Genomic DNA, 21,669 nt, shown 5'->3' with positions numbered 1-21,669 from the left:
AAGTCAGCTTGTTGTTGAGACTTTCCTTTTAAGTATTTGCCTGTTACTTTCTGTTCATAGCTGAATGTTTTTAAATTTCATCATTATTATCTCCATCTGTAGTGTGGAGAGTTGTTAAATGTGCTTGGGTCTAGCAGTCTAATGATTTAATTTAATCCCTTTTCAGCAGGTGCAGAGGACAAGGGGGGATAGTGGACTGAGTATGCAGGGCCCTTATGTGAGGAGGGCCACACCGTCATTTGTTCGGCAAGCTTTCTGTTATAATTTCAACATCTGAAGCCCCATCGGAGGTAACCATCAAAACATTGTCAGGGATTATTTTCTTAGACTGGTGAGAGATTGTGTTTAAAGTGATGGGTTGTGCAATTAAAATGTTATGAAACACACAGCATTATTTATGTGAGTGGGTGTTTGTCTTGACTTTGCAAGCTCGTATTCCCAACAGGTGGTTTTCTCAACACTTAACACAGTCTGGGCACATTAGTAACACCTTGCATTAGATTTCTCATTTATGCTTACCTTGCATCACCTGTTTACTGAACAGTGTACCGTTACATCACTGAGATCAAATGTTCAGCTGCAGTGCTACTGTAGATACATAGCAACATACCTGGGATCAGATTACCCTTTTTACTCCCAAACATGAAACATAAAAAGTGTCCACAGGCCAGTGGCTTGGGAAAACTATAAGAAGGATGTCTTTAAAATGCAACAACTGGGGACATGCTTAATGCATATGAACTCAAACACCTCCTTGCCACACAAAAGGGCAATTTAAGGGACGGACGGTACAGACAATGCAAGTCAACTTTATTTGTATAGCAGAATTCATCCACCAAGGTAGTTCAATGTGCTTCGCAGGGTATTAAAACATACAAACCTCTGTATTGCAGAGGTAAAATGTTTACAGTTTCAAAAAGTGCAAAACTACAGACAAGCGTCACAACAGATAAAATAAAGAAATAACAACAACACTATTACCACTGCTTCCTAAGGCATGTTGTTCAACACTCATGGAGCCCTGAATGCAAAGACAGAGTTTCCATCACACATAACTTACTCAAAGACTAATATGATCAAAAGACTTTAATATTTGCCCCTGCAGCATGTATAAGTCTACTTCTACGTGGGCACACACTATCTAACTCAACCTATACACGCCCCTTTGTATATATCCTAACCCTCCAATCACTGAAGATGTCTCAGCAACTCTATTTTGATTTACTACCCAATCACAGCTTGGGTTGGACACCACAGTGAGGAGAGATACCCATTGTCCCTCACACTGGCCAAACCAACAATGGCATTAGTTCCTGTGGAGCGTGTTTATAAGCCCCTGGCCACAGTGATCTGGTGCTACATGCAAGAACGTTGTGCAAAAGTGAAGAAGACTGGGACTTAGCACACTGACCTCTGTTAAGGTGAGATGTGTTGATGTGATGTCTGGTTCCACTGAATCCTCTGTGAGATGTTCTGTATGGAGCATTTATGCAGGACTGTATAGAATAAATAATACGTTTTTGCATGATGGTGCCTTAGACTTGGGAAATTACTTTTAGATCCCAGACACAACTGTGACTCTTAAGTGGTCAAATGTACAACAATGAAATGTAGATAATCAAAACTAACCCTTTACTCTCCTTTCTTTCTCTTTCAGTCCAGCCTGCCCTTCTTCCCCACAATGTTCAACACCACTCTGAACACCACCACCAATGTCTTCGTGAACTCCACTCCCACTGGTGGCCCCCGTGGACCTCCTCCATGGTACCAGTTCCCGGTATGTGCAGTAGCCCCTTACAGCTTCATTTTCTACTTCGGGGTCAAGGTGTTCAACCTGGCAGTGGGGACACCATGTAACATCCTGGTCATCTGGCAGATCATCACCAAGAAAAGTGACGCGTCCACCTCTGACATCTTTATCTTCAACCTGGCCATCTTGGACGCCTACTTCTGCTTAATGACGCCCATAGAGTTGGTAAACCGTCTGCTGCTGGATGACAGTCGCGTTTGGTACTCTCAGAGGTTAGCATATGGCATCAAGGACATGGCACCACTCTTTCTGGTGAGTATTTGTATGTAATACTGGATGCCAGCGCATACACATACAGGGTCCTGTGAAACTCAAAGCATGTGGCTAGGCTATAATACAGTATACATTTCAAGCCGCTGATTGTGTGCATCATTTCTACACCAACCGCAAGACACCATAACCATAATATCTGTCACACTGCACCTTCACTTCCCTTCTGCTGATGCTTTTTGCACCTTGTTAATTGTATGTTATACTATATATTGCTTATATTCTGTATTTTCTATTGCTTATATTTTAAGTCTTAAACATAATGCACAATTTGAGGTAGATGCAATTTTGTTGTGCTTGCACAATGACAAGTTCTTGAACTTGAATCAACTTAGCTCTATGTGAAGTCTGAAGTGTCATTAACACTTTCATGTGTTATTCTGTGGAAGAGGCAATCAAAAGTACACCTATAAGAAGCTTACTTCTGATTTCCTACCTATTTGTGTTCATTTTAGACATGTCTGCCTATAAATATAAAAACAACCGAGGGCTGACACTGTTTAGTATTTATTTAAAATGTGAGTCTGGGCACTTTCTCCTGATGATATTCCTTCACTGGTGTTCCAGGTGTGTATCTGCCTAGACCGCTACATAGCTGTGGTTCACCCAGTGCTGTTCACTGGTATTCGAGACAATAAGATCCGCATTGGCCTTTCTGTGGTGGTCTGGGGCCTCATCCTGGCTTACGGCCTCACCAAGTGCATCCTGGGAGTCATGAGCGTCAACGACGTCTTCAGCGTCGTCATCCTCTTTGCCTTTGCAGTCATGGTCTTCTGCAACATCTCCGTCATCTGGGTCCTTAGACGTTCTGTGGTGGGAAAAGAGGAGATGCACCCGGTGAAGAAGAAGGCCTTCAAGATGGTGCTGATCATCCTGGCCATCATCGTGGGAAACTACTTGCCGGTAGTGGCTCTCATGCCCTTTGCGTCATACTACTCCTACGTGGCGTTCCGCTGCCAGATAAGCACTAGTGTGTTCTCTATCATGGATCTGAGCTGCAGCATTGAGCCTCTCCTCTACATCACGAAGATGGATCGCGTGGACGGCAGGTGCTGTGGAAAGAGTTTCTCCAAGAAGCCGCATGTTGTGAAGGTGTGATCAAGCTTCATAAATTATCCCTATTCCCATTTTAACCATGGACCAACTAGACAAACGTGCCCTACAAAGCCAAAATGCAATAACTACATATGTATATGTTTATATCCTATTAAAAATTATTATGCCACAAAAATTTACTATTATCTGAGGGCAGCACAGTACATTTGCAGCAAGAACAGAACAGAGCTAAACTACTTAATTTGGACAAGAATGATGCATTTTCCCATCACATTCCCTGTAGATTTTTGGTATATAGTCAGTTCTAAGACAATGTTATTTAAGGTAAAACAATCAGCCTATAGGTATTAGTTACAACCTTCTTCTAAATGTAGCTTCAATAGATCCAAAGCAATCACAATCACAAGAAAAGTTAGATTAAGAACATCTAATTTTTCGTTTAATAAACAAAATGGATCTAAATCATTTGAACCAAGATTATTTTTAAGAGTTTAGTTTGTTCTCTCCATCTTCTATAGAAAACAGTATTACCCTTCTCATTAAAACATACACCTTGTTTTGTCCATTTTAATAGTAGCCTGGGGCAGAAACTGGTTTACAGAGCACGAATCAAGCACTTAGCCAGTAATTAATTAAGCCTCATAATCAGAAACACACTGTGGGACCAATTAGCAACAGTGTAATGAGTGTGCATGCAGATTATAATGGTTAAACTATGTATCACACTGTAATGAATAAAGAAACACACATTGGCAGTTTAATGACTGTATTACATGAATTAACAAGTCCCCTGAAAGAGTTTTTTTTTTAAACCAGGTGACTGAATTTTCAAAAAATGTAGGGTAATATAACTCACTGTAACTAATATATGTGGTTGACATTGTTTTTCTTCAGAATGGATATGTAGGAATTTTAAATAATACTAACTTTTGTTTGTCATCTTAAGTAAATGTGTGAAAGAATTTTAAACTGCAGAATGGTTTGTCTTTGCATTTCCCATTTTGAGTTTTACACAAATACTTTCATCGAATGTATAAAAACAACTTTACATTTAACTAATGTGTCTTATTTGGTATATTAAACTTCCAAATGAATGTAGAAATGTATAACTTGAAGCAGACAGAAAGGAGAGTCTTCTTACAAAACATCTGCTGTAATTCACTTAGAATCTCCACAAAAAAAAATAAAAAATAAAAAATTCCCTTTTAGTCAGTTTATTAGAGTTTAATGCAACTTCTGAAATTGACAGAGGCACATTAATATTTAATTCGCAGTTTATGCAGCCTTGCCATGATCATATTTTTTTAAAGATGTTAGACTTCTGAATTAAATGATTATCTTTCAGAATTTGTCAATTTTGGATTGTTAGATATCTGCAGTAGCAAATTAAGCATTTTTTGTGATGTTAAACAATCCGTGTTAATCACTAAGGCAGGAAGGAATTCCTTTACAGCTAAAAGTAACTATTAAGGGTTTAGTACATGAGTAGGAAATCAATCTATAACTAACAGCATTAAATCTGAGTAATTTTGATGTGTAGTTCCTTTAGACTTCCCGGGCTGGCTTCAGGTCCATCTTCTGAGGTCACATATCCAGGATAAGTGGGGTAAAACTTGGGAGGTGGCAGTTCATTGGTGTCATCTTCCGTCCCCAACGATGAAGGTAGAAACAGTGGTATCAATTTGGCGTGAGCGTAGTCAATCTCAAAACCCTCAAAAACAAGCCCCACCCCCCAAGCACCCAACCCCTCCTCAAGAAGCCTGGACACCTTCCAGGCTGCCAGCACCAGTTTCTCATAGTCTCCCTTTTCTAGCCTGAATATATCAGAGGTCAAAGGTCGGCGTGGGACCAGCACAGTAAAGCCAGGGGAGTTGGGGAAAGGAGTGAGAAAGGCCACCTGACCTTCATCCTCCCACACCCGCCAATGCTGCTCCTCCCCACGAACAATGCGCGAAAACAGTCCAGGGTGAGCTGGATCGTCTCCGAGGAAAGTCAGATTAGGCGGGGCGTCAGGTAACGGGAGCTTGGCTCGAATCTTTACCTGGATTTCAGTCAGGCTGGAGTCACTCCATCGGGGAGCGCTCTTGGAAGTGCAGTACCCTGGGTCGTGGGCATTGTGCTTCTCTTCTTCTGCCAGGTGAGGGCGCCACTCTGCTTCCAGTCCATGTAGAGGGAGGACACGGATCTGTGGAAAAGAAAAGAAATGTACATTTAGTTACTGTCTTCACTATATCATGACACAAATGCTTGACTACAAAACAAATACAATTCAATCTGGGCAACACTTCACTTACAAGTTGTTTAAATCCTAAAATATCACTTTCTATGCACTGGTTGTAATGTATCAGTCTATCCACTGATCAAACAAACACTCACCTGGGTAGGTCTATCTCGGTGGGGTCTGCTGATCAGTGCACACCTCTGAACTGCCAGCCTGTCACACAGCAGCTCTGCAACGGCTCTTGTCCCGAACAGCCAAGATAAATACTCCTGCTTCTCCAGGTGGAAGATGCTGCCTCCCAGGCTGCCAGGAGTGCTACGCTCCAGGATAACTGAGCCAGGGGTCCAGGGCCTGGGATGAAGGTAGGCCACCAGCCCCTCTGACTCCCAGATCACATGACGGGGAAGACTGGAGGACATTCTTGCAGAAGCATGAGAAAATTTAAGTGAGGTAACAGTTTTTAAAGTAGTAAAAATCGAGTATAACATTATGTTATATTCTTATTTAATTGAAAAGACTGACACTAATACATTTAAATTAATAAATAAACACAACAGAAAAGAAAGCAGAAGTCAATCCCTCAAATTATTTGGGGAAATAGCAACACATGGACCCTTTTGATTTGAACATCTTTACACAATCACATGACTGAGGAGACCTTAAACCTTAAAGTGAGATAAACTTTTGTATTTTTCATAGGTCAAATACATTTTTCATGAATGTGGCATATAAAAAGCAACCAACCACTGTGAACTCATAAGGAAAAAAGTTGAACTTTAGGATTAAGCTATATTTGTTACTGTATAAAATAACATTTATTCCAAAATGTGATGTCATTTATATACAAAAAGCTGCAGTTTGTCTGAAAAACAAAGTAAGGGACATACATTGTAGAGGGTATCAGTGGATGTACACGTCTGGTTTTACTTCAGTGAGTACTTTAGGCGAGTATTAATGAACCAAAGGTAGCATATTGCCTACTTTTACATTTGATGCTTTACATCTTTCAACACATTTTTCTAAAAATACCTTTAAAAACTTATTAAAATTATAAATTAAAAGTATTAAAATTAGAAATATATACAAAATGTCTAAAAATACTTATAAAAGCATTATAGCCTAGTTGTTTAAATTTCACTTTTTCCCAAAAAGTAGAAAGATTGTTTTTTTTTTTTTAATAAGCCATTATATGCAATTTCTGAATACAAAATTGAATCAATGTTAACAGTTATATCAGTTCTAAAACTATTCCAACATCTTATGACATATTACATCATAACCATGTGACGTTGGTGAAAGTTTGGGCCGCGAGGACATGCTGAATCTACCTTGTACTTTGTATAATGTAACGTTAGCTAGTGACAAAGACAAAACATTTTGATCTCTGATTTATCATGGTTAGCTACAACACTGTGACAGTTACACGCCAGATGCTTTTAGTCAGGACACCTGTTAGTTTCCTCATATTATCTCGACGTTAACAAAGGTCACACATTGTACTGAAATGTGGGCTACTAGAAAATGTTCGCCGATTGTGCCTGTAAATCGAAGTAAATCAGAAAAGAGCCTCGGTGTTAGTGTAACTAAACATTTTTACTGTGAAAAAATACTGCACTGCCATATAAAACACATGTTTTTATTAAGTAGTTTGGTTTAACAATCTGTCCACTCAAGAGACCGTCGGGGTAGAGGGTATTATAACGTTTATAATTCAAATAAGTTGAGCTGACCTACCTTCTAACAATGAACCTTGTAAACAGCATAAAGAAAGGCAAGAAATTGGTCTAAAACCGACCTGTTTTCCTGGTTTCTCTCGGCTTGTAGTAAAACGACGCGTAATAGGCAGAAATAGTTATCAAAATAGAGACAGCGGTTCCGCTTTTCCACATCGGTCTAGAAAACACTCCCGCCCCTGAATAATGATGGTTTATGCCTCCCTTTTAATTGTCAGCAACTTTTTCATACATTTCTTCCATAGACTGTATATAAACATTTCTTCCGCCTCCTCCTTCTTCTTTGTGGTTGAACGGCAGCTGGCATCCTTAGTATAGCGTTACTGCCATCTTCTGGAGTTAGTTAACTCCTACAGTGTGAAGAAAAATAAGTCTTCCACTTCCACCGTGTCGTATGCACTTTAATGCTGCTCTGCTCCTGTTTTCATTTCTTCCTTCATGTCTTTTCTCTGTAATATATATAATAAATAATATAATAAAGTTTTACATTACCTGACAATGTCCATAAAAATGTCCCTTCAAATTGCTGTGTCCTTTTCATTAGCTTATTACCTTATTTTCCTCCTGTCCTTCTCACAACACCCACTCTATTTTGAACTGAATAAATGCCCCTCTATTCATTTTCTTCCATACAACGCCCTTTCCCTCAGATTTTGGAAGTTTAATATGTGTATGTTTTCTTTTTTTAACAGCTTGTTTGGCTAGTTTGTCTATTGTCTCATTACCCAGAATGCCTGTATGAGCAGGAACCCTCAGTGCCTTGTTTTAGTACTCATGATTGTATTGTCATTATTTTGAGTAATAAGTCCTGGCAGTTCCTGGATGCACTTGACTCAAGACTGGAAAGAGCAGTGACTGAGTCACTACAGACTAGAACTTTGTTTGGTTTGATTTGTTCAACCCATTCAAAAGCCATCAAAATGGCATACAACAATATGGGCCGGCGGTGGCTCAGGGGGGTAGAGAGATCATTCGCTGAACAGAAGGTTGGTGGTTTGATTCCCCCATCAGATGTGCAGTTTGTGCCTTAGCTTCTGCTTATCAGTGTATAGGTGAATCTGACATAGTGTAAAGACTAGAAGGGTGCTATACAGACCATTTACCATGTGTACACACAAGAGTTTCATTTGCATATTTCAACTGAAACCTATGGATCCAAAAACTACACTCCTATAATCTACATATGAATATACTCATAAGAACCAACATGTCTCAATTCAATTGTCTCTAAATTGTTACCATACAGTTCGAAATGAGTATTTTCTCTAATCATTTGTTGGCTGTCTGTTGTGGAACCCAAAACATTTCAATTCAATTCGAGCTTTATTGTCCCACCAGGGGAAATTTGATTTACAATAGGGTTAAAGCACAGAAATACAAGTAAACATACATGAGACAAACAAAAACAAGAAGAGTCGTTACCGTGTACATCTATTTGATCATCTGAAAGTACGCTAACAGTTGATAGTGGCTTGCAGTTTGAAGAAGTGACACCAGAGAGAGCCCTTGAGCTGCAGACAAATGGGAGTAAATTACTCACTATAAAAAAAGTTTGGAAACAATGTGGAACACAAAATTGTAAGTAGTTACTTGGAAGGACTGAAGAAGGAATCAGGAATGACCTGAATAAATCAGATTCGAGGACTGTGTAGCTGATAATGGAGAGTTAGACTTACTAAAGAACAGCCTGAGAAATACTCATTATAACATGATTACTTCATAAATAGCTGTAAATCAACATACTGGCCATTAAAGTGGTACATGGTCTATGTACCACTTTAATGAAGGAGTCATAACAATGAGGTCAGAGGGATTGATTACTTAGCAACTACTCAGTATACCTTATGTATTTACTTGCACAGAAAGAGCAACTAATTATTAACTACTAACTAATTTTATGCTCAGTGGCTAATTTAGAGTTAATGAAGAGCTACTTATGAAGAGTGGTTAGTACCGTATTAAATGAAACACCATTTCTGCAATGTGACCTTTTGACTGGTAAGAATTCATCTAACACATATTACATTTATACCAATTAATCAGATTTTCTGTTTCAACAGAGTGTGAATTCCTCTTATCTTTGGCTTGTTCTCAGAAATATACTCACTTCATTTTTCTGCAGAATGAACACAGAAAAAAACCCTCAGGGTACTACTGCCTGATGTGACTCAGACACAAACACACACACACACACACATACACACACACACACACACGCATACTTGTACACTCCCTATAGCTTATCCTTACCGTCACACCTTCTAAAGTTTCCCAAAACTTAACCTAAATATTATTCTATCCTCGATCCTAAAAAAACAAATCTTAAATCTAGAACAGCAATTTGAGGAAGTGAGGACATGACAGATTAAACATTTCCTCATTTTAAAGGTCTGAAACACACATTGGACCTTACAAAGATCTTATTTGGTCACACACATGAATATCATTCTGTGTGCTGAGCTGTCTTTCACTGCCCTTAGTTGCACTTGGACCAGATTAAAGTATTTGGATAAGTTTGAGGGTTGTTTGAATGGAACAAAGTCAATGTCTACTTCTTGGTTAATGTAAAACAAATTTATGATGGAGTGGGGTTTGTCACATACTATGTATTTCAAACATACAGCAGAATACACCAGTAACTGCCCCTCCTCATATTGCAGAAAGTGTCAGTCAACCATTTATTTTCTGTATAGTTACCATATACACTGTGTTTAAGGAATAATCATTGGCATTTACTATAAAGTATATGTGGAGATATATATTTATTTAGCTTATTACATTATTTCCAATATATGTTAATATATAAATATATGTTAAATGTTCATTCCTTTGGTTTGCATGTGGTCTTAAGTCAGTAAGGTACAGTGAACAAATGCGTTGTCCCACTTCCTTGCAGTAAATCTGTCTTCTAATCTGCAACCCAGGACCTCAGTAATGAGCTCAGCTGCTCAGAGATCCTCTGTAGAACATATCAGCTGAAGACCAGCACGGTGATTCACTCAGCTAGAGTGGGCAGGGGGTCACGCCGGGTGAAATTCAGGAGTGGAGTACAGAAATACCAAAATATAATTTCCATTCTGCTTTAAAAAATCTGCTTAGGATCAACAAACTAACTGCTAAACAGGAACCCTTTAAGAGTTGCATAGCAACATGCCTTTACTGTTTGTGTTGATGCTAGAAAGAGGCTTTCAAGAGTTTATCAGAGGCACGTTTATCAGTGAGTTCTGCTGTAATGCTTTCAGAGTTTATAATTATATAAGAAATATGAACCTTATTGAAAGTTCAGTCAGAAAGACTGTGCTACTCATTTGTTCACAGTTCTCATCTTCATTGTGCACATGTCTATAATGTAGTCAATTTTCTTTAGCTGATTTCAGAAGCAGCTAAAGAAAATTTAATATACTTGAATAAAAAAATACTAAGGCAGATTACAAATGTCTAAAAAACAAAATAACAAAAATACAGTTGCACTAAAAGCATACATGATGTAATGTCAATATCACAGTCAAGGCCAAAAGTCTAAAGAATAACACACTAACCCACAAACAATGACGCCTTCTAACTTCTCTTCTACTTTCTCTGTTTGACTGTAACTAACTCATTGCAAAACTTGTACATTCACCTTGTTTAGGAGAGTGTATCTAGCTCTACTGGGTCATGTTGACAAATGGCAGGAGCTGCAGTAAAACATCATGTGTTCAAGCCTGCTGACGTGGATTTGCCCCCTTGTTTTCCATCACATGCAGTATGTACAGAGTGTGATGGAACTTTCTGATACACTGTTTCCATATCCCTCAATTACTTTTGCTTTTACCTAAATTCCCTACAGGAATCAATTCTCTTAAATCTTAAAATAGTTTGGGGGCACACCATGGCATTTGGTTATGGCTGATAGTTTCATGACAATATTCATTAGATTCTGCTCATTTGCTAGTAAAGAATGCAAAGTTTCCTACAGAATTTTTCTGAAGTCATGAGTGGGAATGCATCTGAATCACTTAAATCACACCCCCTACACACACAAACACCTACCCACACATACAGACACTTATTTGTCCCTCCTGGCTTCCTTACAGTCAAGATGGTAACAAAAACAGGGTTTATTGTATCTTGTATTGTGACTAACTTTAATGGATCCAAACATAATATATCGGTTATGGGATTAATGTGCAGATGCTCTGGATCAAGACCAAACTTGTCTATAGAGGTCAGTTTTTGAGCCACGACAATGTCCAAAATATGACCTATACGATAGGTTAGGTAAGCCTTGTTTTTAGCCCAGCTAATTGCCGGAAATGCCTTTTGTTTTGTTGTGTGTGAAAAAAATGTCGAATACTACTAAAAAGACAAAAATCTAAACCCAAAAATTAAGTACTGATAGAGCCCTCTGGACACTTGAACTGCTTTCAATACCATGGTCTAAGCTTTATGGTAGGCTCAGTCAATAAAATAGTTTAAAAGAAATTGTGAATGCTAACGCTAACATCAGCATGCTAATATGTTCACAATGACAATGCCAGCAAACTGATGTTTAGCAAGTATAACGTTTACTATGTTCACAATGTTAGAATGCATTCAATAAACCAATACAAAACCCGAACCCTGACATTGCCATCTCTGGAGATACACACACCAAAAAGGTGGCTAAAAATGTTTTAAAATATATTTGAAAAACAAAAATTATGTTTCCTGTATTGGTCTTGAGCCCTTTTTCAAGGACGAAACGGTTCTCATATCGGGGTTATTGTCTAAAACGTGAAGTTGGCTATAACAGTACAACCATGTTCTCTTTTTGGTGAAAAGCTATCAACAAGTGGTAAGTTAAAGGCAATTGTGTTAGTTGTTTTTTTCACTAATACATTTTATCACTCATCTGAAATGTATGCACCATGAGAGAGGACATTATTAACTGTAAACTTCACTCCTCTGCTTTTTTGCAGTGGTGTTTCTGCGTTGAGTAATGTCAAGATTATCATGAAAGGTAAACTTTTTAATGCAAACTTACAATGCAAATGAAATGCAAATTGTATCCATAACGTATCAAATCAATCTGACAGTATCCACAGATAGAGTTCAAGATTATCTATAATGTGCTGTCCATGGGTTATAGTTAAAATCAGCCGGGAATAGACCTGTGAACAGCCCAAGGCCAGAATATTAGAATGTGTCAGATTGCTTGGCTATCACTGACTTACAGTAAGCAAACTATGAATAGCCTTACAGCTGTACTAGGTTTCACCCCTTGGTGAGCCAAATGTCATCGAGTCGTGTAATGTAATTTGAAATATAGCTGAGAATTGTCTCAACAGCTTGCACTTTAATGCTCCTATACAAGGTTACAATTAATTTTGTACCCTTTCAAAACTGTCCAAAGGTAACAAAATCTGCTTTAACTTACAATGTTTTAGCTTTAGGGGTGCTGTTATATGGATTTTGGTACCAATTTGGATGGAATTAGCTGTTTCTCTCTCTTTATTTTAGTTTAGCTAACCGGCTGCTTGCAATAGCTTCATATTTATCCTGGGTGGCAATGGAGCAGTGGATTAGACACATACCTTTGGTGTGAGAGACCCAGATTTGATTCCCCACTGTGACACGTCCACCAACTGTCTGAACTGTTCCTTTAAAGATCTACGACTATTACTAGGATTTATATTTATCAAAACATACTTCTGCTGATAGATGCTATGAATCAATGTTTAATACCCCTGATACCAATAGTAGTTATGTCAGAGAAGAGACAAACAGATCATCAATTTCATGGTCATTGGCTTTGCAACACTAGCAATAGAGTTTTTCCTTCACTGATTCATGTATTAATCCCTTTGGCCTTCCTAATTGCAGAAGCCTCTTCTTTGAAATTTTCTGACTACAAAGCAGCCTGTTGTGTGTCGTATGTAAAACGGGGCTTTAGTCCAGAATAACTCAGTCATGAAAACCTCATGAACTAAGACACATGACTGCAAAAACCAACTGGTCTGTCACTATCTTTGGCAAATGGTATGAGGAAACAACAAAATGATTCACAGTCACTGTGCTGTGAGTAAATAAAATGAATGAAACCGACGTGATCCTGATTACTATGGACCGCAGGGGAATGTGACCAGACAAGAATAATCTGCGCTGCTTTGCTTGGAGCCACCACACCCATGATCTGCTGATGTGGTTGAAAAGCATTTGTCTTTCCATCAGTGAGCTTTCTGAAGAACAGAGTATCACTTTTAGTTTTTACTGTTTTTTAATTAACCCTTAGTGCTTTAACAAACTTCTCAACCTTTGCAAGGTCAATGCGTGAAGCATGTGCGAGGTTTTTCTTACAGTAACTGGACTCCACATGCATGTACACCACAGCTTTACCCTGGATATTTAAGGTCACGTCTCATGTGAGGATGAAATGTATCTCTAAAGTATATCTGCTTCTTAGACACACATAAATTACATTCACACTTGGGATACGCCCCCAAGCAGGTACAGGCATTTATGGTAAGAATGACAGAGAGTTCAGACTTTAAAAAGAGGAAAAGATAAAAAATTTAAGCTGTATACTATGATATGAAAACATTGATCACAGATAATTTCAAGTAGAAACTAAATCCATATACGGCTTTACAAAGTGGAGGACAATGTGCCGGACGTCTCTGTTACAACCAGTGAAAAACACTTAAAGGTGAATAACACATCTTTACAGGCTGCAAAGCACTTTCATCCCAACAGGCCTTTTTAACAGCAGACATTTTGACATGTCATAGCAAGTAAAGCACAGGTGTAATCAATAGCATTAGTAATTGCTGCTGCTTATGTGCAGATATTCACTACTAAAGTTATACCACATACTCTGTGCAAGGTTTGAGTATGTAGGGTGTTCATACGGGAAAAAAATATGCTCATAACAGTCAGTACGAATACAAATAAAAAGTTTTGAGAAATAATTTTGTACTTTTAATACATTATCTAATGGCTCTTGCTAACTAAAACATTCACTAACTAACAAGGGGGTACAACAGGTAGTTTATTTGGTTGGCCAGAAGGTTCAGGAAGGAGGATGGAGGGATGAAGGGATCGAGAAGGTAGGGATGAAGGGGGTTGATCTGGGTCATGGTGGACGGAGCGGCTAGGAACCTGGGGGTTACATCTCTATAAGTGTCTTGCTTTGTGATCTCCCCGTGGTGGAAAAAGAACAATTACTTTGGCGGAATTATTAATTTTAGCATGCATGCCTTTGATAGTGGAAGGAAAGCGATGTGCATGGTGGAAACCCACGCAAACATGGGGAGAACATACAAACTGTCCACAGAAATGTCTGGGATGACTGAGGTCTGAACACAGGACTTTCTTGCTGTGAGGCCACAGTGCTGGGCCACCGTGCTGTCCATTGAAGGAGGATAAAATCGGGGTTTGAGGGGAGACAAGGGGGTTAGACAGACACGCTGCTATACGCACGTGCAGGTGATTGGATTACACAGGGAAAGGTGGATGAAATGAGTGAAGCACAGGTGGTTGGATTAGTAATAGGGAGAGGCATGGTTTTGTTCCTGAACCTCAGTTATAATAACAACATTTGTAGAATGGCAGTCAATTTTTACTATTATTGTCCTTTAACATGATGTCTTAGGTTACTATTATACCTACAATGGCATAAGATAAAAATTTGTGGATGAAAACAAATGTGACCGAGATCTAATACAGAACAACATGAATCACAACAGTTAAGGAAAAGAGAGATTAGAGAGCATTTACATGCAATTAATCATCAGCAATTCTTTCAGATGTAACTATCTTCTGACTGACTCATTTGAAGCCTACATATCAGTCATAACAAAGCAGCCATATTTGTCTCTTTTTCTCTGCCTACAGCTGGGTTGCTCTTCTTATCTGTGTTCAAGCGAGGGCAAGGCCACACTTCTGTAGAATCGGTCAGGGAGGAGTATGTGTCTGTGTTTGTGCATATGTGTGTGTGCTTAAGGAGTTTTACTGCCAAGACTAAATTTACGCAGCTGCTTGACAGTAGTCAGCACGACAGTAGTCAGCACATTGAGCTGACTCTGAACCACACTCGTTAGTATCACTTTCAGGGAAAACATATTTTCAGTTCTAGGAAGCATAACTTTGAAATCAGTTATACAGGTTGCCCACAATCACCTGCCTAAATATGTCTCCAAAAACATGACCACACAAGTGATAGACACATCTGTGGCACTCGAGCTTTGAACTTTAAATAGACATCTGTGTCTTAACCCCTCTGTTGTTTTTCACCTCAGCCCCCCTCTCTCGGACACCCACCTGTGAAATACCAGAGACGGGTTAGTGTAGTCTGGTTTCACAATTACACCTTCCCATAAAACATTAACCCAGATGTTTCTCGCTTTCTTCCTCCTTGTCTCTCACTTCCTGATAGAAAGCTGTATTTTTGTGACTAGGCAATGACATGGGACTTTTTTGACCAGTTTGAAGCAGTTTGCCAGGTTAAGTCAGGGGAAATTGTATGCACACAAACTCCACGTGATTTTGATTGTGATGTTTTCACCAGTTAATAAATGAGATGTATAAGAGCCTTCAAAAGTGGCTGCTACTTTGTCTTACTGCACAAATATTTTGCAACTACAACGTATGCTGTGGTTCTTCTAGATGTAATCGTCAATGTTCACACCCATTTGCCTCGCACGAATGAACCAGCTATTTTCATTAGTGTTTGACCAATGACACGGCAAACCTTTGAGACAGGAACTGTATGACTCATCCATGGAAGGAATCAAGATGTAAATTTTGAGCACAGTGGAACCAGTGTTTCAATATCACACAATCCATGCTTTTAGTTTCATATGTACATACAACTGTACAAATATAAATGTACATATTGAGGTTTGATGCCATCAGAAAAGATCTCGTTTCTACCATTCCCAGATTTGAGAATATAGGTGTTTTGCAAAATTACAACTATCAGCATTTAAAAAAGGGTGGCAATTTCCAACCATGCACTGCAACATTTTGATTTTGCTACACTTTGTTTAATGATAGCTTTCTCCTTTGTTAGAATATTCCACATCTCTTAAACAATGAATTAAAAAAACAAAGTTGGTTGGAATACTACAAGCACTGTTTAAACAGCATATTGTGATCTGGGAAACTTAAACATTTCTCGTTTTCTGAAATAAGGCTATGCTGGTACTTGAATGAATAAACTGATCAATTGAAACAAAGTAAACATGACATGAATGACATGTTATAGTCTTTAAGTGATTTCTACTATACAAATAATATTTTAGTGACACTGATGAAAATTTCACTTCAATCTGCCATCAACAAAGCACATAACACAAGTAGCGTTAGTACTGATAGATGTTTATTAGAAAAAGAAAAAAAAAAAAGCATTTTACAAGCCCAACAGCTCCACTAAGATGGAGTTACTCAAGAAGTTATCAGGCTTTATCAGCACTAAATAACAAAAGCCACAATCGGCGAGCAGAGGAGGAGAAAACTATATATACACATACACACGCCTCAAAAAAACAAAAAAAAGGACATTGACAGTGTAACATCAAGATTTCATGAATAGTTTGAGGCCCCTTTCTGGACTTGAAGCAGTTAAGAAGAAGGTCAAAAGAGTGACATTGGGTTAAAAGAGGGGATAACAACAAAGCAGTGGTATCTCACTTTACTGACGCAGGAGTTACTGTATTGAAGCTGAGCAGGGTTCTGGGTACTGACTGATGCTGGGAGTGTGAAGGAATATCTTGTCAAAAGGGTTAAAAGTCTACACTACCAGGACCTATGGTGACTGTTCAGCATGCCTAGTCTACAAAGACAAATACACACCTTGTCTGTACAAGTACTGCTAGTAAGACAGGGAGTACATTGTGGGGATTCTAACAGGGGACTGAGAGACAAGCATGTACAGATGCTTCACCTGACTACCCCCCAGCCCCCCGTCTACGCTAATAATCTCAATTTCCAGAGCTTTTCCATTTTCATCCAGCCATTCCCTCTTCTGTTCAGTGGCGAGTTTCATACATCCAGCCTCGCATGCCATTTCTTAATCTCGTACAAGACTTAATACAAGTGGACTCTGTTATGGCATGTGAGTATTTGAGCAGAAACAACGCCGTCACTACTCTGCAGAAGCGGTAACAGCAGACTGACTTCTACACAATCTGGTTTCTAAGCCACTGAGCTGGTCTTTCCGCGGCGGTGCTTACGAACCTCCTCCATCAGGTCCTTAAGGTATTGAATCTCCCGGCTGATGGACTCCGCCTTCTCCGTCAACTCGTGATTCCTCTTCTCCAGGCCTTCCAGCTCTGTGCCAAGCAGCTCCTGCTCGACCCTCTTCTTCTGTCTGTAGCGAGTGGCTGCCGTCTTGTTCTGCTCCATCTTCTTGAGTTTCTTCTCCACTACCTTGGGAGCACCAGACACCGATTTGACCCTGGAGCTCTTGGCAGAGGAGAGGGAAGCGGAGGCGGGCTCTGGTTTGGAGTAGGGTTTGGTCCTGGAGGATCCAGCTGTGGGAGAGGGGGTGGAAGGAGTAGAGGGGAGGCGAGCAGGTGAGCCAGCAACAGACTCTATGCCTGAGTCGCTGTCGCAGTCGCTTGATGGAGAGATTTTAATGGACTGGTCGGGGAAAGATACGAAGGAGGGCTCATCGTTTTTGGTGAGCAACACCACGATGTGGCCAGAGGGGGGAATAGAGAGCACAATGGGGCTGGGGGTCTGAACGCTTCCACTGAGATCTGGAATGATGGTGGCTGTTAGGGGTGTGGATGTTTTCTCTGCATCCAGGACATCCACTTCACTCCCCAGCTCCACTGTGTAGGCTGGAGAGGGGGGAGATGGTGAAGGAGCCGGGGAGGGAGGCTCACACTTCATAACAACCTCCAGGTCAAGAGACACTTCTGTCTTCTTTGCTTCAGCTGCTCCAGGGAGAGGCAGCTCCAGGGGGAGAGAGGGGATGCTGGGCAGTGAAAGCTCCAGTTCCAGGCTGTCGTGTGGGGTGGAGATGTTTGTGTCAAATGAACCTAGCTCTAGATCCATGTGGGAGTCGAGGGAGGCCAGGAGATCCTCGGGGGAGCTGGGAGACTCATCGGACGAGCAGGAGCCAATGAGGGAATCCAAGTCAAATTCACTCAAGTCGATTTTTTCTGACATCCAGTCCATGCCCGCAAAAGCGTCATCTGCTAACAGAGAATATATCAATTTATATCTGATCAAACAATAATATATTAATTTGATACAAACAGGCATTTTGAATGTCCTCTTTAGTAACAGGGTTTTCAGTGAATACAAAAGCAAAACTTGCTGGAATGTCAGTCTTTTCAAATGCCTCCCTGTATTGTTATAATTTCATGATGCACATAAACAACTTGCAATCAAATACCCAGGGCACCAGGAACCTTGTACTTAACAGGTGCCAAGAGCCATAATGAGCTTCAAACTAACTGAAGATGCCGCAACAAAAAGGGACACACACGGGTCATTATGAAATAATAAAACCAGTTTAAGCCAGTCTTAACCACATGGAGCCACACCTAACCTGCTAATGAATGTTCATCAAGTACAAACTATTAATTCTTACCTTTAATTGTGGTTTTGGACAAAGTGTGTAGTATCTTAAGTCTTCATACATTTTATTTACTTTTTATTTACTACTAATATTTATAAAGGTGTAGTGCTGCTTTAAAAAAAAAAAAAAGGCAGAGTGACTTAGCAATCCAATTTTAACATCTAGGACACTCTGCCTGCAGGGCAACTCTAAGTGCTTCACTAACACAACCACCTTTATAAAATATTTACAGCTTGCCTGAAAGCGGCCAACACCTCTAAGAACAGTGATACGTGACAACTTTAATTCACTCTCACCTTTACAAGCGTCTGCTCCGACATGGGCGTCGAGCAAGTCGCTGTCAACCAGCCAGGGGAGGGTCGATGGGTTCACTCCGGCCTTGGTTCCCAAGGAGGAGGAGGAGGAGGGTTGGGCGGGAGGAGGAGAGTGAGGCGGGGATGCAGAAGAGAGTGGGGAGGACGACAAGGTCTGGTAGGGAGACCAGGAAGATGCGTAGGAGGACAAAGAGAGGGGGGGCGAAGCTGGCACCTTCCCCTCTAGAGAGAAGGAGGGAGAAAGAGCTTCTTCTTCATCTTGGTCCAGAAGGGGCCCCATGGGGTCAGCCGTCAGAAATGAGGGCCCTGTGGACAAGAACTTCCTCTTAATTTCTACACAAAATACTTATTTAATAGAAAATAATCTGCTTCACTTTAATCCCGTTATATTGTAATATACACACCGCCAAAATTCTACCCTTTTGTTTTGAGACTGAAATGTTTATTCTCATTCTTGATGTTAAGTCCAGGAAGCTAAACTTTGCAATTTGCCACCCTTCATGTTGTGTCAACCAAACTGAGTGCCGTGTATTCAGTAATGTTTGTAGCAGTGCTTTGGGAACATGCGTCATCACAACACCAACCTAAGTACAGGGCCTCCACGTCCTCCAAGGCCAGCTGGGAGAGTGTCATCACTGCTGCTGGACAGTGTTAGCCGTGAAAGGGTGAATAAAAACAAAGGCGGGTCTGTTGACGTTAAGTCGAGGGGTTCGATACCGCTGTCGACTGCAGCAAAGCTGAGGGTGGTTGCTGAGAGAGACCTGGGTAAAGGAGATACAGAGATGCAAGCCATGTTATATGGAGAAAATGAACACACACAGTTCGAGTGTTGACAGCGGTCACTAAGCACCGCAAGGTGTGGTGACGGCGCAGTGGATAAAACATATCAGATGAGGTGTGAGAGACCCGGGTTCACACTGTCAGTCAGTCCCTGAGCAAGACACTTAACCCATAGTTGTCCCATAGAGACATGCGACCTGTGACATATATAGCAACTGTAAGTTGCCTTGGAAAAAAGCACCAGCTAATTTAATGATTATTACTCATTAACAAATCTGTATACAGCAGGAAAGGGTTTAAAAGCAAAACAAGTGTATTGATGGAAAAAGTATGCCAGAGACTGACAACACTTCTAAAGTAGGCCAATGACATCTGCATATCTTCAACACTCCAGTGTGTGTGTGTGTGTGTGTACTTCCTGAAGCAAGTACACATTTCCGTACTCTCATGCAAACAATGCAGCTTTCGTGAGCGTGTGCTTGGGTCGTTTAGATTGTTAACGTATTAGACGTGGGGGAGGGCGAGGCTAAATTTGGCTAATCCGTTCCACTGAAGTGTCAAAGCCGCGTTGATGTGCAACACTCCGCCCTCCACCGGGGGATAATATTTCCTAATTTGGTCATGCTTTGGTCGGTAAACCCGTCCTCCTCAGTGAGTCACCGCGGAAATGTGGGCGGGCAACCGCCATTTTCACAACAGAGCCATCTGTTCGAGGGGTTGAGTGAAAAGGACAGTGCGCGCCATTTTGGACACGCCACGTTGTCCATGTTTAATACACACAAATACTACAAATGTTGAAAATTACCTATGACTTGTTAACTCTGTGGGAGACATAAGGACTTTCAATAAGGGGTGTAAAAACGTATCTTGTTGGTAAAGGACAATCGTCAACACAAAACGGCACAACACGGACTATTAACATTAACTGAATTAGTTTGTAATTTAACACAAACGTTACCACCAACCCAAGACCAGGAACTTCAGCAACATATCGGGGCTTTAACAATCGTAACTTTAACAATAGTTAACATCCAGGGCGCTAAACGATAGAGTTACTCAACAAGTCTGTTAGTTGTATCAACACTAGCCAGTGGAGTTGGCATTAACGCCGGTTGTAAACCAATGGGAAAACGGCGGTAAAATAAAATTAAAATAAGTCCATATAAAATACTTACGCCATTTTGCCAGAAATAGCCAGTGCACTTAGCCGCTGCACTGCCGGGTTGTTGCCGCTGCAAGGATAGCCGCTGCACGCCTTTAAACTGCCATTTTAGCGCGAGAGAGCATCCACCGGGAGTCGATTATAACTTTCTACAGGCATTAGAAAGAAGGACGGGCGGAGAGAGACACATTAGTATATATAGAGCCAAAGCACCACCCACTGCATTCCTCCGCGGTATCACTCCGCGGGGCCGTTTGTTTAGCTGTGCGGGTGACGCGAGTTTCCGTTTCATAAAATGAATTTAAAAGCGATAGCAAACAAAGCTACTTCCGGCTGGGTAGTAGTAGCAGTAGTAGTAATAGTAGTAGTAGTAGCAGCAGCAGCAGCAGCACGCGGCACGCGGAATGCTGCGATTACTCCGTTAGATTCTTGTTTATGATTGGTTAGATGCATAATCTCTATTCAGCTGACAAAATAGATCCATTCGGGGCTTTACACGAGTGCCTCCTACGTCATATGTAGGTCAAATGCAAAATGTCAACATTGAGGAAGGTTGCGTGAGTCACTGCATAACATATACTTCGAGAAACTTTGTTAAAATTTTAGATCAGTACTATATATTTCCGGTGCCTACTTATTTTAGAAGCATACATGTAGTCCAATCAAATATGATCAAAATTTTACTTTTGCCTTTTTTAAAAACTTTTTTTAAAATGTTTTGATTTAAATGAATTGTGGTTATAGGCTATTTCAAAATCATATTGCTGTTCTT

At 40.3% G+C, this 21,669-nt stretch overlaps 3 protein-coding genes across 5 annotated transcripts; 1 reads left to right on the top strand and 2 right to left on the bottom strand.

Annotated features, from left to right (window-relative positions):
* Positions 1 to 1,272: 1,272 nt before the first annotated feature.
* Positions 1,273 to 3,553, top strand: LOC119898633 (G-protein coupled receptor 4). The gene is made up of 2 exons (XM_038712794.1): positions 1,273 to 2,062; positions 2,648 to 3,553. Exons 1-2 carry the CDS (start codon positions 1,682 to 1,684, stop codon positions 3,176 to 3,178), a joined length of 912 nt encoding a protein of 303 aa, XP_038568722.1. The 5' UTR covers positions 1,273 to 1,681; the 3' UTR covers positions 3,179 to 3,553.
* A 332-nt stretch (positions 3,554 to 3,885) lies between these two features.
* Positions 3,886 to 7,370, bottom strand: LOC119898631. 2 transcript variants are annotated; one of them, XM_038712792.1, is made up of 3 exons: positions 7,092 to 7,370; positions 5,513 to 5,777; positions 3,886 to 5,321 (listed from the first exon to the last, which is right to left on the bottom strand). In XM_038712792.1, the coding sequence occupies exons 1-3, from the start codon at positions 7,118 to 7,120 to the stop codon at positions 4,650 to 4,652; spliced, it is 966 nt and encodes a 321-aa protein (XP_038568720.1). In that variant the 5' UTR covers positions 7,121 to 7,370; the 3' UTR covers positions 3,886 to 4,649. The 2 variants fall into 2 exon arrangements, with proteins under 2 accessions (XP_038568720.1, XP_038568721.1); XM_038712793.1 differs by having other exon boundaries at positions 7,153 to 7,369.
* A 9,038-nt stretch (positions 7,371 to 16,408) lies between these two features.
* Positions 16,409 to 21,073, bottom strand: atf4a (activating transcription factor 4a). Of its 2 annotated transcripts, none has more exons than XM_038712790.1 (4): positions 20,911 to 21,073; positions 19,540 to 19,716; positions 18,938 to 19,261; positions 16,409 to 18,255 (listed from the first exon to the last, which is right to left on the bottom strand). In XM_038712790.1, the coding sequence occupies exons 2-4, from the start codon at positions 19,586 to 19,588 to the stop codon at positions 17,246 to 17,248; spliced, it is 1,383 nt and encodes a 460-aa protein (XP_038568718.1). In that variant the 5' UTR covers positions 19,589 to 19,716; positions 20,911 to 21,073; the 3' UTR covers positions 16,409 to 17,245. The 2 variants fall into 2 exon arrangements, with proteins under 2 accessions (XP_038568718.1, XP_038568719.1); XM_038712791.1 differs by having other exon boundaries at positions 16,409 to 18,252.
* Between the last annotated feature and the right edge of the window lie 596 nt (positions 21,074 to 21,669).

This window comes from Micropterus salmoides, unplaced genomic scaffold (assembly GCF_014851395.1).
Source record: "Micropterus salmoides isolate LMB-PRFRI ecotype aquatic unplaced genomic scaffold, ASM1485139v1 Ms_hic_scaffold_12, whole genome shotgun sequence".
NCBI lineage: Eukaryota > Metazoa > Chordata > Actinopteri > Centrarchiformes > Centrarchidae > Micropterus > Micropterus salmoides.
The sequence above is the reverse complement of the archived record's forward strand: the minus strand, read 5'-3'. Positions and strand labels throughout refer to the sequence as shown.

What these genes read in the sequence shown, in the direction of transcription:
- LOC119898633 (XM_038712794.1), top strand. Translation starts at nt 1,682, where the DNA reads ATGTTCAACACCACTCTGAACACCACCACCAATGTCTTCGTGAACTCC. An exon ending in ACATGGCACCACTCTTTCTG is followed by an intron (nt 2,063 to 2,647) that starts GTGAGTATTTGT and finishes CTGGTGTTCCAG; the next exon opens with GTGTGTATCTGCCTAGACCG.
- LOC119898631 (XM_038712792.1), bottom strand. Translation starts at nt 7,120, where the DNA reads ATGCTGTTTACAAGGTTCATTGTTAGAAG. An exon ending in ACAAGGTTCATTGTTAGAAG is followed by an intron (nt 5,778 to 7,091) that starts GTAGGTCAGCTC and finishes TGCTTCTGCAAG; the next exon opens with AATGTCCTCCAGTCTTCCCC. An exon ending in ACCGAGATAGACCTACCCAG is followed by an intron (nt 5,322 to 5,512) that starts GTGAGTGTTTGT and finishes TCTTTTCCACAG; the next exon opens with ATCCGTGTCCTCCCTCTACA.
- atf4a (XM_038712790.1), bottom strand. Translation starts at nt 19,588, where the DNA reads ATGACACTCTCCCAGCTGGCCTTGGAGGACGTGGAGGCCCTGTACTTA. An exon ending in CGTGGAGGCCCTGTACTTAG is followed by an intron (nt 19,262 to 19,539) that starts GTTGGTGTTGTG and finishes TCTTGTCCACAG; the next exon opens with GGCCCTCATTTCTGACGGCT. An exon ending in CGGAGCAGACGCTTGTAAAG is followed by an intron (nt 18,256 to 18,937) that starts GTGAGAGTGAAT and finishes ATTCTCTGTTAG; the next exon opens with CAGATGACGCTTTTGCGGGC.